The 14,857-nt window shown below is 43.5% G+C and overlaps 1 protein-coding gene across 1 annotated transcript in view; it reads right to left on the reverse strand.

Annotated features, from left to right (window-relative positions):
• Positions 1-248: 248 nt before the first annotated feature.
• Positions 249-14,857, reverse strand: part of LOC117346137 (vomeronasal type-2 receptor 26-like) — a 33,781-nt gene continuing 19,172 nt past the window's right edge. The window contains exons 3-5 of the mRNA XM_033915542.1: positions 13,840-14,067; positions 11,311-11,437; positions 249-1,144 (exon numbers count right to left, since the gene is read on the reverse strand). Coding sequence (XP_033771433.1) covers positions 249-1,144; positions 11,311-11,437; positions 13,840-14,067 — 1,251 coding nt within the window. The remainder of the gene's footprint in view (positions 1,145-11,310; positions 11,438-13,839; positions 14,068-14,857) is intronic.

Raw genomic sequence — 14,857 nt, forward strand, 5'->3', positions numbered from 1 at the left:
GCAAAAATTAAGATAGGAACAGAGCTGTTTAGGAAGTGCTAACTTCATTGTTAAGTCCACATTATCCAGTTTGCATGTGTTCATCTTAACACACTAGCAGGATATTCCCTTTCCATGACCCACCACCTTCGATTAGTACATGCTTCCAGGAAAATTACTGCAAAAAATTTTGAATGCATTTCTGATGTCTTTTTTTTTTACCATCTTAAGTAGGTGATAACATTTAATGCAGTTTAGTATAAAGGCCGCTACATTTTTTTTAGCTCCTTCTTGCTATTCCTTTGAGGTCTCAGCAGAATAATGTAACATTTGGGAAGAAAGATGCAGCCCAGTATTCCAGCACTGGAGGCCAGAATAGCAAATATCTCCACTACCACCATGTACTTGCCCTTTGTGCTCAGGTATGTTGGGATAAAGGAGATCCAGACGCTGCAGAAGACCAGCATGCTAAAGGTGATGTACTTGGCCTCATTGAAACTGTCAGGTAGATTTCTTGCTAAGAAAGCTACGATGAAGCTGATAATAGCCAGAAATCCCAGATAACCCAGAACACAGTAAAATGCAACTATCGACCCTTCATTACATTCAATTAGTATTGATCTAATTTCTGATCTCATATTGAGATATGGGAATGGGGGAGCAATGAAAAACCAGAGAAAACAAAAAACAATTTGAATAAGAGAACAACAAAGGACTACAGAAACTGAGACTCTGGAACCCATCCATTTCCGGAGCTTGCTTCCTGGTTTGGTAGCTTGGAAGGCTGTGACCACAGTGATGGTTTTTGCCAGTATAGAGGAGAGAGCAATGGAGAAAGCAATCCCAAAAGTAGTATGTCTGAGAATGCAGGTAACATCCTCAGGATACCCAATGAATAGCAATGAGCAGAGGAAGCAGAGCATGAGGGAGATGAGGAGAATATAGCTGAGGTGTCGGTTGTTGGCTCTCACTATGGGAGTATGTCGGTAATGAATAAAGATTCCCAAGATGACAGCAGTGACCAGAAAGAAGAACATGCTGATAAAAGTTAAAACAATCCCTAGAGGCTCTTCAAAAGTCAGAAAAGTTATTACTTTTGGGATGCAGGCATCTCTTTTCTGATTGGACCATTGATCATCTGGACATGTTATGCAGGTGTCCATATCTGAGAAAGAAGATTTGCATTTCATTATCTCACAGATTTCATAAGGCCTGTTTACTAAAGTGCACTTAAATAGTGTGAGCCTTATAATCTTTACCACTCAACCAAGACTGAGCTCTCTAATTCAAACTAACTGCATGGAGAGTTAAGGACTATGGACAGCACACTGGGGCCCAGATGCACTAAATAAGCCCCCTCTGAAATTCTAATCAAACTGTATTTTGTAATTCGGGACCTTTCATCTAATATGTTCCTTCTAAAAATTCCTAACAAACTGTATATTGTAATTTTCGCTGTATTTTTTTATGTTTGTAATTCGTGACCTTTTCCAAACAGGTCCTTCGGAAATTTCTTAGCAAACTGTATATTTTTATCTTTTCGCTTTCTTAAAATTCCTGTACTCTGTATTTTCCTCTGACTATCTGCATATTGTAAATGTCCAGCTCTCTTGAATGTAAACCGCCTAGAAGTCACAAGATTGTGGCGGTATAGAAGAATAAAGTTATTATTATTATTATTATTATTATTAAAGCCAGTGTTCATCACTAAACCTGTTTTAACAGCTTTAGCGACAATCACCTTTACCAACCTGACGCAGAAAACAGCTCACCGCATAGTTTTCTGCATGATTGAAAAAGTGAGAACCACATTCTAATGGAAATGAGAGAATAACAAAACTGGTGCATATGTATTTGATATGTATTATAAACATAATAATATAAAGAATAATTAAGAGGACACGGAGTGATAAGAAAAGCAAAATTATGAAATATGGGTGCGTGTGTGTGCGAGAGAAAGGACTGAAAAATAAGAGCCAACAAAAAAAGAAGAAGAAAAGAGGATGAAGAAACATGCAAAGTGCAAATCATAAACTTAAAAGGGGAAAACAAGGGTAATGGAACTTCAGGACCTACCAAGGTTGACAAGGTATCAAATTAAACCGCATAAAGAATAAACTAGAAGAATAAATAAAAGCAAATGTTCATAAACATGTATATGCCACAATATAAAAGTTAAAAACATAAGAACATAAGCAGTGCCTCTGCCGGGTCAGACCATAGGTCCATCCTGCCCGGCAGTCCGCTCCCGTGGCGGCCCAAACAGGTCACGACCTGTCTGAATCACCAGAAGGGGCTCCATTGCCACCTTTGTTTCTCATTGAAGTCCTATCTTCCCATCGTAGCCTAACCCTCCGGTCTTCCACATGCACGACCTGTTGGGTTTCTATACTTATTACCTGGTTAGCTTTCTATACTTGTGTTACATCCCAGCTCCTCCCTCAGTATCCCACGATCCCTTTATCCCTCAGGAATCCGTCCAATCCCTGTTTGAATCCCTGTACCGTACTCTGCCTGATCACTTCCTCCGGTAGCGCATTCCAAGTGTCCACGACCCTTTGGGTGAAAAAAACTTCCTTGCATTTGTTTTGAACCTATCTCCCTTCAGTTTCTCCGAATGCCCCCTCGTACTTGTTGTCCCCTTCAGTCTGAAGAATCTGTCCCTATCCACCCTCTCTATGCCCCTCATGATCTTGAAGGTCTCTATCATATCTCCCCTGAGCCTCCTTTTTTCCAGAGAGAAGAGCCCCAGCCTATCCAACCTCTCGGCGTATGGGCAGTGTTCCAGCCCTTTTACCAGTTTCGTTGCTCTCCTTTGGACTCTCTCAAGTACCGCCATGTCCTTCTTGAGGTGTGGCGACCAATACTGAACGCAGTATTCCAGATGTGGATGCACCATCGCTCGATACAATGGCATGATGACTTCCCGCGTCCTGGTTGTTATGCTCCTCTTTATGATGCCCAGCATCCTGTTGGCTTTTTTTGAGGCTGCTGCGCACTGTGCAGATGGCTTCAGTGATGCATCCACCAGCACACCCAAGTCTCTCTCAAGTCTGCTGTCTCCCAACAATGCCCCCCCCAATTTGTAGTTGAACAACGGGTTCTTTTTCCCTATATGCATGACCTTGCATTTTTCCACGTTAAAGCGCATTTGCCATTTGTTTGCCCAGTCTTCCAGCTTGTCCAGGTCCCTTTGCAGGTCCTCACACTCCTCCCTGGACCTAACTCTACCGCACAGTTTGGTATCGTCTGCAAATTTTATAACCTCGCACTTTGCCTCCTTTTCCAGGTCATTGATAAATATGTTGAAGAGTAACGGCCCCAGCACCAATCCCTGTGGCACACCGCTCGTGACTCCCCACCAGTCAGAATATTGGCCCTTCACTCCGACCCTCTGCAGTCTACCCGACAACCAGTGCTTGATCCATCTGTGCACATCCCCTCCCACCCCGTGGTTCCACAGCTTCCTAAGCAGCCTTTCATGTGGCACCTTGTCGAAAGCCTTTTGAAAATCGAGGTAAATGATGTCTATGGGTTCCCCATTGTCCACCCGACTGCTTATTCCCTCAAAGAAGTACAGAAGGTTCGTTAGGCACGACCTTCCCTTACATAATCCGTGCTGGCTTGTTCTCAGTAGGCCATTCCTCTCGATGTGCTCGCAAATGCCGTCCTTGATCATAGCTTCCACCATCTTCCCTATAATTGAAGTCAGGCTCACCGGCCTGTAGTTCCCGGGGTCACCCCTCGATCCCTTCTTGAAGATATGTGTGACATTCGCCAATTTCCAGTCCTCTGGTACCTCACCAGTTTTCAAGGATAGGTTGCAAACATGCTGGATTGTGCCCGCTATTTCTTGTCTTAGTTCCTTCAGAACCCTTGGGTGGATCCCGTCCGGGCCCGGTGATTTACCGCATTTTAACCTGTCTATCTGTTTGAGGACATCCTCCTTACTTACCTCTATGTGCTCCAATTTTTCGGCCTGTTCCCCACTCATGAGCTCTTCTGAGTCCGGTATATTAGATATGTCTTCGCTCGTGAAAACCGACGAGAAGAACGTGTTCAACCTCTCAGCTACCTCTTTATCCTCTTTAATCACTCCCTTCCTATCCCCATCGTCCAACGGCCCCACCTCCTCTCTCGCTGGTCGCTTCCCCTTTACGTAACTGAAGAATGCCTTGAAGTTTTTCGCCTCCCTGGCCAGCCCCTCTTCGTATTCCCCTTTCGCTTTTCTAACCTCTTGGTGGCATTCCTTTTGGCATTTCCTGTGCGCCTGGTGATTTTCCTCCGTTGGGTCCTTTTTCCATCTCCGGAAGGATACTTTTTTGTCATTTATTGCCCTCTTTACTTCAGTTGACATCCAAACCGGGTCCTTTGATCGCTTGTTCTTGCAGCCTTTCCTGAAACTGGGGACATACATTCTTTGTACGTTCAACAAAAATTAATAAATGATAACTTTATTAAGAGTCAAAGACACGTAAAGAAAGTGAGTAAAAAAGGAACTAGGGTACTAAAAATGCCCTGAATGTATTTCATGTTGACGGATTGCACTGGGGGTTCTTGTATTTTGGCTTGTTCTGACTATATCAGTTGCTTTTGTATACCTTGCGGTATCTGCTTGTCTGTTCTGGAGTTGTTAAATCCTGGCTGTTTGTGTTGCTTCACTGTTAATAAACACATATTTTTTTAAAAAAAATGCCCTGAATGGATATAATAGAGTGAAAATATGATAGTCTTCAATAATCTTAAAAGGAAAAGCCCAGGGACCACAAAAATGGGGGTATTGGGACATTACGATCTAAACAGGTGAATTATTCATATCAAAAAGGGATATAGGGGATAGGACACAACAATTATATAAAAATCATTCATATGGCAGAATCCCTAATAACAGAATGCATAAAAAAAGAACAAGAACAATGCCAACTGGATCAGTTTATTATGGGGTGATGGTCTGTTACTAATGAAAATAAGCCATTGACGCAACCAGACTATACGTGACGGAAAATACTAACTCTAAACAAGAAGCTACTAGTGAATTAGGAGCTAATGGCCACTTGAGTAAAAACATTTTAAAAAAATAGCATAACTTAAATAGCAAGCTAAAATAGCAACCATAAATTTAAAACTAAACTGCGAGCTATTAGTGAATTACAATTATTTATATTATTATGTTTATAATACATATCAGATACATTATATTATTATGTTTATAATATATAGATACATATGCACCAGTTTTGTAATTGTCTCTTATTTCCATTGGAATGTGGTTCTCACTTTTTCATCACTCTCATCGCTTTGGTTTTTTTGGTGCACATCACTTTTGGTGCACATTTCAGTATTTCTTTTGTTCTTTGTGCTGTACCCTCTTCACTGCAGATTGTGTTGGATTTTCTTGTTGTTTTTTGTATGATTGTACATTCTCTGATCTGACTGTGCAAATAAGCTCATTAATATTGAAATGCCATGTAGATCCAAGATGGCCACTACTGCTATCTGATTGCTGTGAGGACGCCGTCGATAGTCTACTTACCTTAAGATTTGTTGGCCAAAATGCCGAAAAGAAGGGGCAGAAGCGTCGGTGGGGCCTCCCGACGTTCGGTAGCCCCGTTGCCTACGGTCAATGACATTTTTCGGCGCCTTCTGAGCGAGCAGGAAGCTTCGGGGAATCGCCCTGTGAGTGCCCCGGCAGAGAGTAGTGCCGCGGGGTCTCCTCAAGGGCTCAATATCACGCTGAGCCCCGACGTAAGGACGCCTCCGCTTCAGGCACAAGCGCTGAGAGCCAGCTCACCACGAGGGGAGAGCACACCCGAAGAGGAAATGTTCTCCCCCCGAGAGGCCAGTTTGTTGGAGGGCTCGCTACAGGGAACAACCCAGTGTGATTCTCTCCTCTGGAAAGAACCAGCGACTGGGACAACGTTGGCTGAAGAAACTCAGGACCCCAGAGAGGTAAAGCACTCGACTGAACAATATTTAAAGACACAAGTTACGTTTATTCCTCCTGATAAGCCCTCTGAAGTCACTTTAGATTCTCTATGGGACTTAGTATCTAATTTAGGGAATTCCCTTAATCTGCAAATAAAACACTTGGATCAAGAGATAAAAAAACCAGAAAGGAGAAATTAATTTATTAAAGCAAGATATTGTATTGCTGAAGTCCGAAATACAAGAAGAAAATAAGGAACTTAAAACAATTAAAAGTAATCAAGATCTACTTGTTAAAGATAATCTAATTATGAAAACAAAATTGGAAGATCTTGAAAATAAGAATCGGGCTAATAATTTGCATTTAATTAACTTTCCAAAAATTTCATCAATTTCTCCACGAGAAATGATAAAGCGCTACTTTCTGGAGATATTAACAATACCTGAGGATTCTTTATCACCTCTTACAAGGGTATATTATTTGCCCACCCAAGTCTCTCTCAAGTCCGCTGTCTCCCAAGAGTGCCCACCCCCATTTTGTAGTTGAACAACGGGTTCTTATTTCCTATATGCATGACCTTGCATTTCTCAACGTTAAAGCGCATTTGCCATTTGTTTGCCCATTCTTCCAGCTTGTCCAGGTCCCTTTGCAGGTCCTCACACTCCTCCCTGGTCCTAACTCTGCCGCAGAGTTTGGTATCGTCCGCAAATTTTATAACCTCACATTTTGCCTCCATTTCCAGGTCATTGATAAATATGTTGAAGAGTAGCGGCCCCAGCACCGTTCCCTGCGGCACACCTCTCGTGACTCCCTGCCAGTCAGAATATTGGCCCTTTACTCCGACCCTCTGCAGTCTACCTGACAGCCAGTGCTTGATCCATCTGTGTACATCCCCGCCCACCCCGTGGTTCCACAGCTTCTTGAGCAGCCTTTCATGTGGCACCTTGTCAAAAGCCTTTTGAAAATCGAGGTAAATGATGTCCATGGGTTCCCCTTTGTCCACCTGACTGCTTATTCCCTCGAAGAAGTACAGTAGGTTCATAAGGCATGACCTTCCCTTACAGAATCCGTGCTGGCTTGTTCGCAGTAAGTCATTTTTCTCTATGTGTTCGCAAATGTTGTCCTTGATCATCGCTTCCACCATCTTCCCTATAACTGAAGTCAGGCTCACCGGCCTGTAGTTCCCGGGGTCACCCCTCGATCCCTTCTTAAAGATAGGTGTGACATTCACCAGTTTCCAGTCCTCTGGCACCTCTCCTGTTCTCAGGGATAGGTTGCAAACATGCTGGATTGTGCCCGCTATTTCCTGTCTTAGTTCCTTTAGAACCCTTGGGTGGATCCCGTCCGGTCCCGGTGATTTGCCGCTTTTTAGCCTGTCTATCTGTTTGAGGACATCCTCCTGACTTACCTCTATATGCTCCAATTTTTCGGCCTGTTCCCCCCTCATGAGCTCCTCTGGGTCCGGTATATTGGATGTGTCTTCGCACGTGAAGACCGACGAGAAGAACGTGTTCAACCTCTCAGCTACCTCTTTGTCCTCCTTAATCACTCCTTTCCTATCCCCATCATCCAACGGCCCCACCTCCTCTCTCGCTGGTTGCTTCCCCTTTACGTAACTGAAGAATGCCTTGAAGTTTTTCGCCTCCCTGGCCAGCCCCTCCTCGTATTCCCTTTTTGCTTTTCTAACCTCTCGGTGACATTCCTTTTGGCAATTCCTGTGCTTCTGGTGATTTTCCTCCATTGGGTCTTTTTTCCATCTCCGGAAGGACACTTTTTGACCGCTTGTTCTTACAGCCTTTCCTGAAACTGGGGATGTACAGGTTTTGTGCTTCCTGTAGGGTGTCCCTGAATAGGGTCCAGGCGCTTCCTACAGTCTCCATCCTAAAGCTGTTCTTGAGCTTCCTCCCCACCATTTCCCTCATAGCAACATATTTCCCTTTCCTGAAGTTGAGCGCAGTCGATGCGGTCCTCCTCACTATGGGTGTCCCCCTTTCTAATGTGAATCTGATTGCGTTGTGATCACTGTTGCCTAGTGGTCCTCCCACTTCTACCCCTCTTGCAGGCCCCCCTAATCCGTTAAGGATAAGGTCAAGAGTTGTTCCCCCTCGCGTCGGTTCATTGACTAGTTGTTCCATGAAGCAGTCCCTCACAGCTTCTACGAATTCCGTTTCCCTGGTGCAGTTGGAGTGACCCGTACTCCAGTCTATCCCCGGGTGGTTGAAGTCCCCATCACTGTTACATTTCCAGTACTGCATTCCTGCTTCAGTTCCGCTTCCAAGTCGTGTCCAATTGCATCCGGCGTACCAGGTGGACGATAATACAGCCCCAGTTTTATGTCTGCACCTTTGGTTCCCGGCAATTTGACCAATAGTGATTCCAGCCCCTCTGCCTTTGTCGCCGTATCCATCCTGACCGAGTAGATAGAGTCCTTTATGTATAGTGCTATGCCTCCCCCCTTCTTGTGGGTCCTGTCCCTCCTGTAGATCTTGTACCCTGGCAGCGCCACATCCCATTGATTGTCCTCTGTCCACCAAGTTTCCATAATTCCAATTACATCCAGGTCCTCCCCTTTGGCAATGACTTCCAGTTCACCCTGCTTGGCAACAGGATGCTGGGCATCATAAAGAAGGGTATCACAACCAGGACTCGGGAAGTCATCATGCCACTATATCGGGCGATGGTGCGCCCGCATCTGGAATACTGCGTTCAGTATTGGTCGCCGCACCTCAAGAAAGACATGGCGGTACTTGAGAGAGTCCAAAGGAGAGCAACGAAGCTGGTAAGAGGGCTGGAAAACTGCCCATACGCCGAGAGGCTGGATAAGCTGGGTCTCTTCTCTCTGGAAAAGAGGAGGCTCAGGGGAGATATGATAGAGACCTTCAAAATCCTGAGAGGCATAGAGAGGGTGGATAGGGACAGGTTCTTCAGACTGAGAGGGACAATGGGTACGAGGGGGCACTCGGAGAAACTGAAGGGGGATAGGTTCAAGAAAAATGCAAGGAAGTTTTTCTTCACCCAAAGGGTCGTGGACACATGGAATGCGCTCCCGGAGGAAGTGATCTGGCAGAATACAGTATAGGGATTCAAACAGGGATTGGACGGATTCCTGAGGGACAAAGGGATCGTAGGGTACTGAAAGGGGTGCGGGGACAAAGGGTCAGGAATTTGATGGGAAGATAGGACTTCGATGAGAAACCAAGGGGTGATTCAGACAAGTCATGACCTGTTGGGCCGCCGCGGGAGCGGACTGCTGGGCGGGATGGACCTGTGGTCTGACCCAGCAGAGGCACTGCTTATGTTCTTATGTTCTTAAGAAATCGGGATCCTCAAAAGAAAGAAGATGAAGGAATGTCACAGGAAGCACCCTTGGACGTTTCCACTTTATTGGAACAATCAGATAGAGAATTGGCTATCCCAGCCACTCTCTTACTGACTGTAGCTTTGGCTCCAGATAAGGACTGGATACTTAAACTTTTCTTTAAAAATAGATCTAAGGACTTCTTGGGTCTCCATATTCAAATATTTCCTGATGTCTCAAGGGAGACTCAGAAGAGAAGAAGGGAATTCTTAATGTTGAAGCCAGGTGTGACCCAGATTGGAGCTTTTTTCTTTCTTAGATATCCATGTAAATGTGTCATCAGATACCGTTCTTTTAAATATGTTTTTGTAGAACCGGCTCATTTGATTGCTTTTCTCTCTCTGAAACATCTTGAGTGAAACATCTGAGCTTCTGTCCTACTCCAACATCTCTAAAAAGGTATGTAGGGGTCAGGGGTGGCAGGGGATGGCACCCCTGAACCCCGCATAATTTTTTTAGAGATGTTAGAGTAGGACAGAAGCTCAGTCCATCTTGCTCGTAGGTCCACCACTCAAAATGATGGGCCTTCCCTCCCCGGTGCATCATGTGCCTTTTTTATAGTAGGGAAAGGGGGAGGGGAGGGAATGTTTTGGGGTGCTTGGTGTAGGAGTGGGCCTTCAGTGGCAGAAGGGAGTGGGCATCCCTCCTGCCATATCTCTGCCTAGGGGGGAGTTGCATTAGAAGGTGGGCATCCATCCTGCCTTTTTGGGGGAGGGGAAAAAGGGTAGGGTAGGAGATGTAAGTGGGCCTTCATTGTCAGGAGGGAGTGGGCATCCCTCCTGCCATATCGCTGCCATGGAAGGGGGAAAGATTCACATTGGCAGGAGGGAGTGGTCATCCTTCCTGCCAATTTTCTTTCTTAGGAGGTTTGGCATGGCAAGAGGAAATGAGCATTTCTCCTGCCATTTTTGCTGGTATGGGGAGGTGGCTTATGGTGCTGGTTCATTGTGGATAGCCGTCATTGGTGCGGGGGTGCATTTTTTTTTTTTTAGTGGGACATATATTGTTCATGTGTAACATGCACATCATCTATGCCCATTAAAAAGAAAAATAAAAGGTTTCCTACCCGATCAGTTGAGAAGCAGGAGGCTGGTTTTGGGGCCTCCCCTGCTTTCCAGCGATGCAGGATTCCCCTGCTGACTGTGCGCATGTGTGAGTCGCTTTCATAGTGATCGTTGGACAATAGAGTAGGGAATTATGATGAACATTCACCTGAATCATTTGCATGCAAACTTTGCATTTTTATTAGCCACTGTTGGAAACAAGATACTGGTCTTGATGGGCTTTCTGTCTGACCCATTTTGGCATCTCTTATGTTCTCATGCTCTTAAACATTTTCCTTGTGCAGTAACTTAATGGCAGATATTGGTCAGACTACACAGGTTTTACACCATGTTAATTTTTGAACCTGTTACCTCACTTATATAAACATGTCTTCATCAGTTTTATAGCAATGGGAGAAAATATTAAGATTATAAGTCCCCTTGGACAGAGCAATTTTCATTACATTTTTTCATTTTATTAAAAATTTATAAACCGTCTTATTCCAAAGTGGTGTAAAATGCTTGTAAGGTCTACAATACCTGAATGTAAGTCCTCCTTCATCTACCAGTACAGAAGGTGTATGTTTAATGCAAAACCTTAACAATTCTACTATAGAGATGATCAGATTGTTTGCTTATATTTTGGTGACGGTGTGATTCTACTTAATTTCCATAAGACAGGATTGATGCATTTTGATTTTTGATTTCAGGGTATCTCTGTCCTTGGATTAGGCTCAGATTTCCCTATGATATTTTGCTTTTAAAGAGACAGGGCAGTTTCTGAGCTATCACCATGACTAATTGGCCAGCTGATGAGAAGAGAGAAATCTTATCTGAATTATTTTCCTCAATTTGTTAAGAAAAATTGTTTCTATGTCCCACCCAGCCTGTGGAACAATTAATTACACATTTAAAGACTTTCTTCCCTCCCTAATTTCAAGAGGAGGGACTATAATAGATAACCTATATTTATTTGTATCTGATGTGTTCCATGATTCACCCACCAGTTTGGTTGGAGATCTCTCCCTCTACACACTGAATACAGTCATAGCAGCAGATGGGTTGTCCTTGTTTGGGTAATTTCCTGTAACCACGATGGCAACTAGGAGTGCATCTGAACTGTGGAGGTATCTGAGGATTGAGAAAAACATATTAGTAACATATATAGTAACATAGTAGATGAAGGCAGATAAAGACCCGAATGGTCCATCCAGTCTGCCCAACCTGATTCAATCTAAAATTTGTTGTTGTTGTTTGTTTTTTCTTCTTATCAATTTCTGGGCAAGAATCCAAAGCTCTGTCCGGTACTGTTCTCAGGTTCCAACTACTGAAGTCTCCATCACAGCACAACTCTAGCTCATCTTCACCATCCCAGCCATTGAAGTCCTCCCCAGCCCATTCTCCACCACCTCTGTGTTCATCCCATGCTTTTTTGAACTCCGTCACCGTTTTCATCTCCACAACTTCTCTTGGGAGCGCATTACAGGCATCCACCACCCTCTCCTTAAAGAAGAATTTCCATACATTGCTCTTGAGTCTACCACCCCTCAACCTCAAATTATGTCCTCTGGTTTTACCATTTTCATTTCTCTGGAAAAGATTTTGTTCTACGTTAATACCTTTCAAGTATTTGAACATCTGAATCATATCTCCCCGGTCCCTCCTTTCCTCTATGGCAGGGGTAGGCAATTTCGGTCCTCGAGAGCCGGAGCCAGGTCAGGTTTTCAGGATATCCACAATAAATATGTATGAGATAGATTTGCATCTCAAGGAGGCAGTGCACGCAAATCCATCTCATGCATATTCATGGTGGATATCATGAAAACCTGACTTGGCTCTGGCTCTCGAGGACTGGAATTGCCTAACTCTGCTCTATGGTATACATATTCAGGGCTTCAAGTCTCTCTTCATATATCTTTTGGCGCAAATATCCTATCATTTTCGTTGCCCTCCTCTGGACTGCTTCAGGTCTTCTTATGTCCTTCACCAGTTACAGTCTCCAAAACTGAACACAATACTCCAAGTTGGGCCTCACCAACAACCTGTACAGGGGCAACAAAACTTTCATTCTTCTACTGGTTATGCCTCTCTTTATACAGCCCAGCATCCTTCTGGCAGCAGCCACCACCTTGTCGCACTGCTTTCTCACCTTAAGATCTTCAGACACTATCATCCCAAGGTCCCACTCCCCATCCGTGCATATCAGCCTCTCACCTCCCAGCATAAGCGGCTCCTTCCAATTATTAATCCCCAGATGCATTACTCTGCATTTCTTTATGTTATGGAACTTCATTTAATACTGGATGGTTGTTTCTAAAATGGAATGCTCTTTTTCTGATCAGATTTATGGATATTTTCTTTAACATTTGTGGGTATATTTTTTTTTTAATTGTCTTGGTCCTGTGTAAAAGCATAGTTCATGCTTAGGAAGACACTTGTAAAACATTGTGAAACGTGTTGATTCTTATCAGCCCAGCCACAGATTCATAATACATCACATTAAAACCAAAAAACAGTGCAATGAAACAAACTATTGAAAAAGACAGAACTAAATCATACCCCTCTCACAACCCACTTGCTTCCTGAAAAACAACACCTTCAACTTTCAGAGTGGAGGAATATATAAAACATTTTGTAACCATAGAGAAAAAACAGTACAGTGTTCCCGCGATCATTCGCGGTTGGCGGTTCGCGGTCTCGGTCATTTGCTGACCACAAACTGCCGACAAGGAGAGGGCATAGGGAGAGGCAGGAGAGAGCAGCCGGAGCACCGCGAGTTTAGGAAATCACTTGTGGTACGCTCCGACTGCCTCTTCCTGCACTAAGTCGGGCCTTATCCAATCAGGAGCTGCTTGATACGCAGCTCCTGATTGGATAAGGCCTGACTTAGTGTAGGAAAAGGCGGTCGGAGCGTACCGCGAGTGATTTCCTGTACTCGTGGCGCTCCGGCTGCTCTCCTGCTGCCTTCTCCAGGCTCCCCCATGAAAAACCGTATTTGCGATTTTTTGAGATTTGCGGGGGTTCCTGGAATGGAACCCCCGCAAATATTGGGGAGTACTGTATATCAAGTCCCATACCCTTTCAAATGAGCAGTAAGTGTGTTCCAAGTAGGAAGATATGCCTCTAACTCCTAATTAGAGCCAATTAAGTACCAGTTAACACCAATTAACCCCAATAATTGATCAAGACTAATTGAATAATTAGTTTATGTGCGCATCAGGGTTTAGCACCTCAATTTAAGTGACCTATACAGAATCTGGAGGCTGCTTAAAATATCGAGCTTTTCCTTGATCACAGACCAGAAATGTTTCCTCATGCAGCAGTTAATTATCATTGCCTACTTTTGCATTTAAATTAAAAGTCCCTGGGGGCACATTTATGCTGTAGAAAAATAACCAGCAAACTTGAATTTTCAGTTATAACCTGCTAAATATTTGCCTATAAAGCCAACATATACCATTCTTTTCACCATTTTATGACACGTTTTGTGATACCTGTTTGGATCATCTGTTCTCATATCACTTAAATCTAACCTGAGTTAATGAATTCTCCCAGATGATTGCTTTCTCATCAATGATGAGATCCTGTCCTGGGGGAGCATGGGGGTTATAATGTCCAATAACTTCATATTTCCATTCCCATTCAGGAAAAATGATTAGATTCAAAATACTGTATCCAGTAGCGAGGTCTCCATTCTTATCCATGTATAACTCTTCCCCCAGACCATTTTTAAAGTGAAGGTTCCTCAGATAACGATGGAGCTAAGGAGTGAGGGGTACATTTTCAGTAGTGCCAGGTTAAATAGGTAATTTGAAGTATACAGTACACACAAAGTTTTTTATAACTATAAGGAGAACTAATTTTAATGCCATTTCTGGAGGTAAAAAAACATATATAAGCCAGCACCATATGTAAATGAAAAAAGTATTTACTTGGGATTTATTTTAGGTAAAAGTGTATGGCTTGAAAGCGTCAGCAAACTGTATGGGTTGTAGAAAAGTATGCATGATATGTACTATGCCGTTTTATGGTTAGGAAGAACGTGCTGACCTATACTATAAAATGGGCTAGCAGTTTCTAGCGCAGAGAGCCACACTGAATGACCCGCGCTGCTCCCGACACTCATAGGAACTCTATGAGCGTTGGGAGCAGTGCAGGCCATTCAGCATGGCCATTCAGCATGGCTCCCAGTGGTAGAAACTGTTAGCGCAGTTTCGTAGAAGAGGGGGTAAATAAAACAGTGAGCTAACTGCATACAAAAAAAGGATGAAAAAATGCTTGCCAAGGCTAAACTAAAAACTTCAGCAGTCTATAGAGGCTGTATCAAAACAAATATACCTACCACAAAAACTGCATATGTTTTAATTTATTTTTCTTTGATATTTATATATTTTTAAAGTTTCAACAAGCTTTTTATTTTCTTTGATATCTATATGTTTTGTATATTATGCTTTTAGTGTCCCCTGATGAAGGCATATCCATATGCCGAAACTTGGATCCTTGTAGAGACAAAACATATTTTAAAGAATAAATAAATATTGTTTGGTTGTT

This window comes from Geotrypetes seraphini, chromosome 12 (assembly GCF_902459505.1).
Source record: "Geotrypetes seraphini chromosome 12, aGeoSer1.1, whole genome shotgun sequence".
NCBI classification, from domain to species: Eukaryota; Metazoa; Chordata; class Amphibia; order Gymnophiona; family Dermophiidae; genus Geotrypetes; species Geotrypetes seraphini.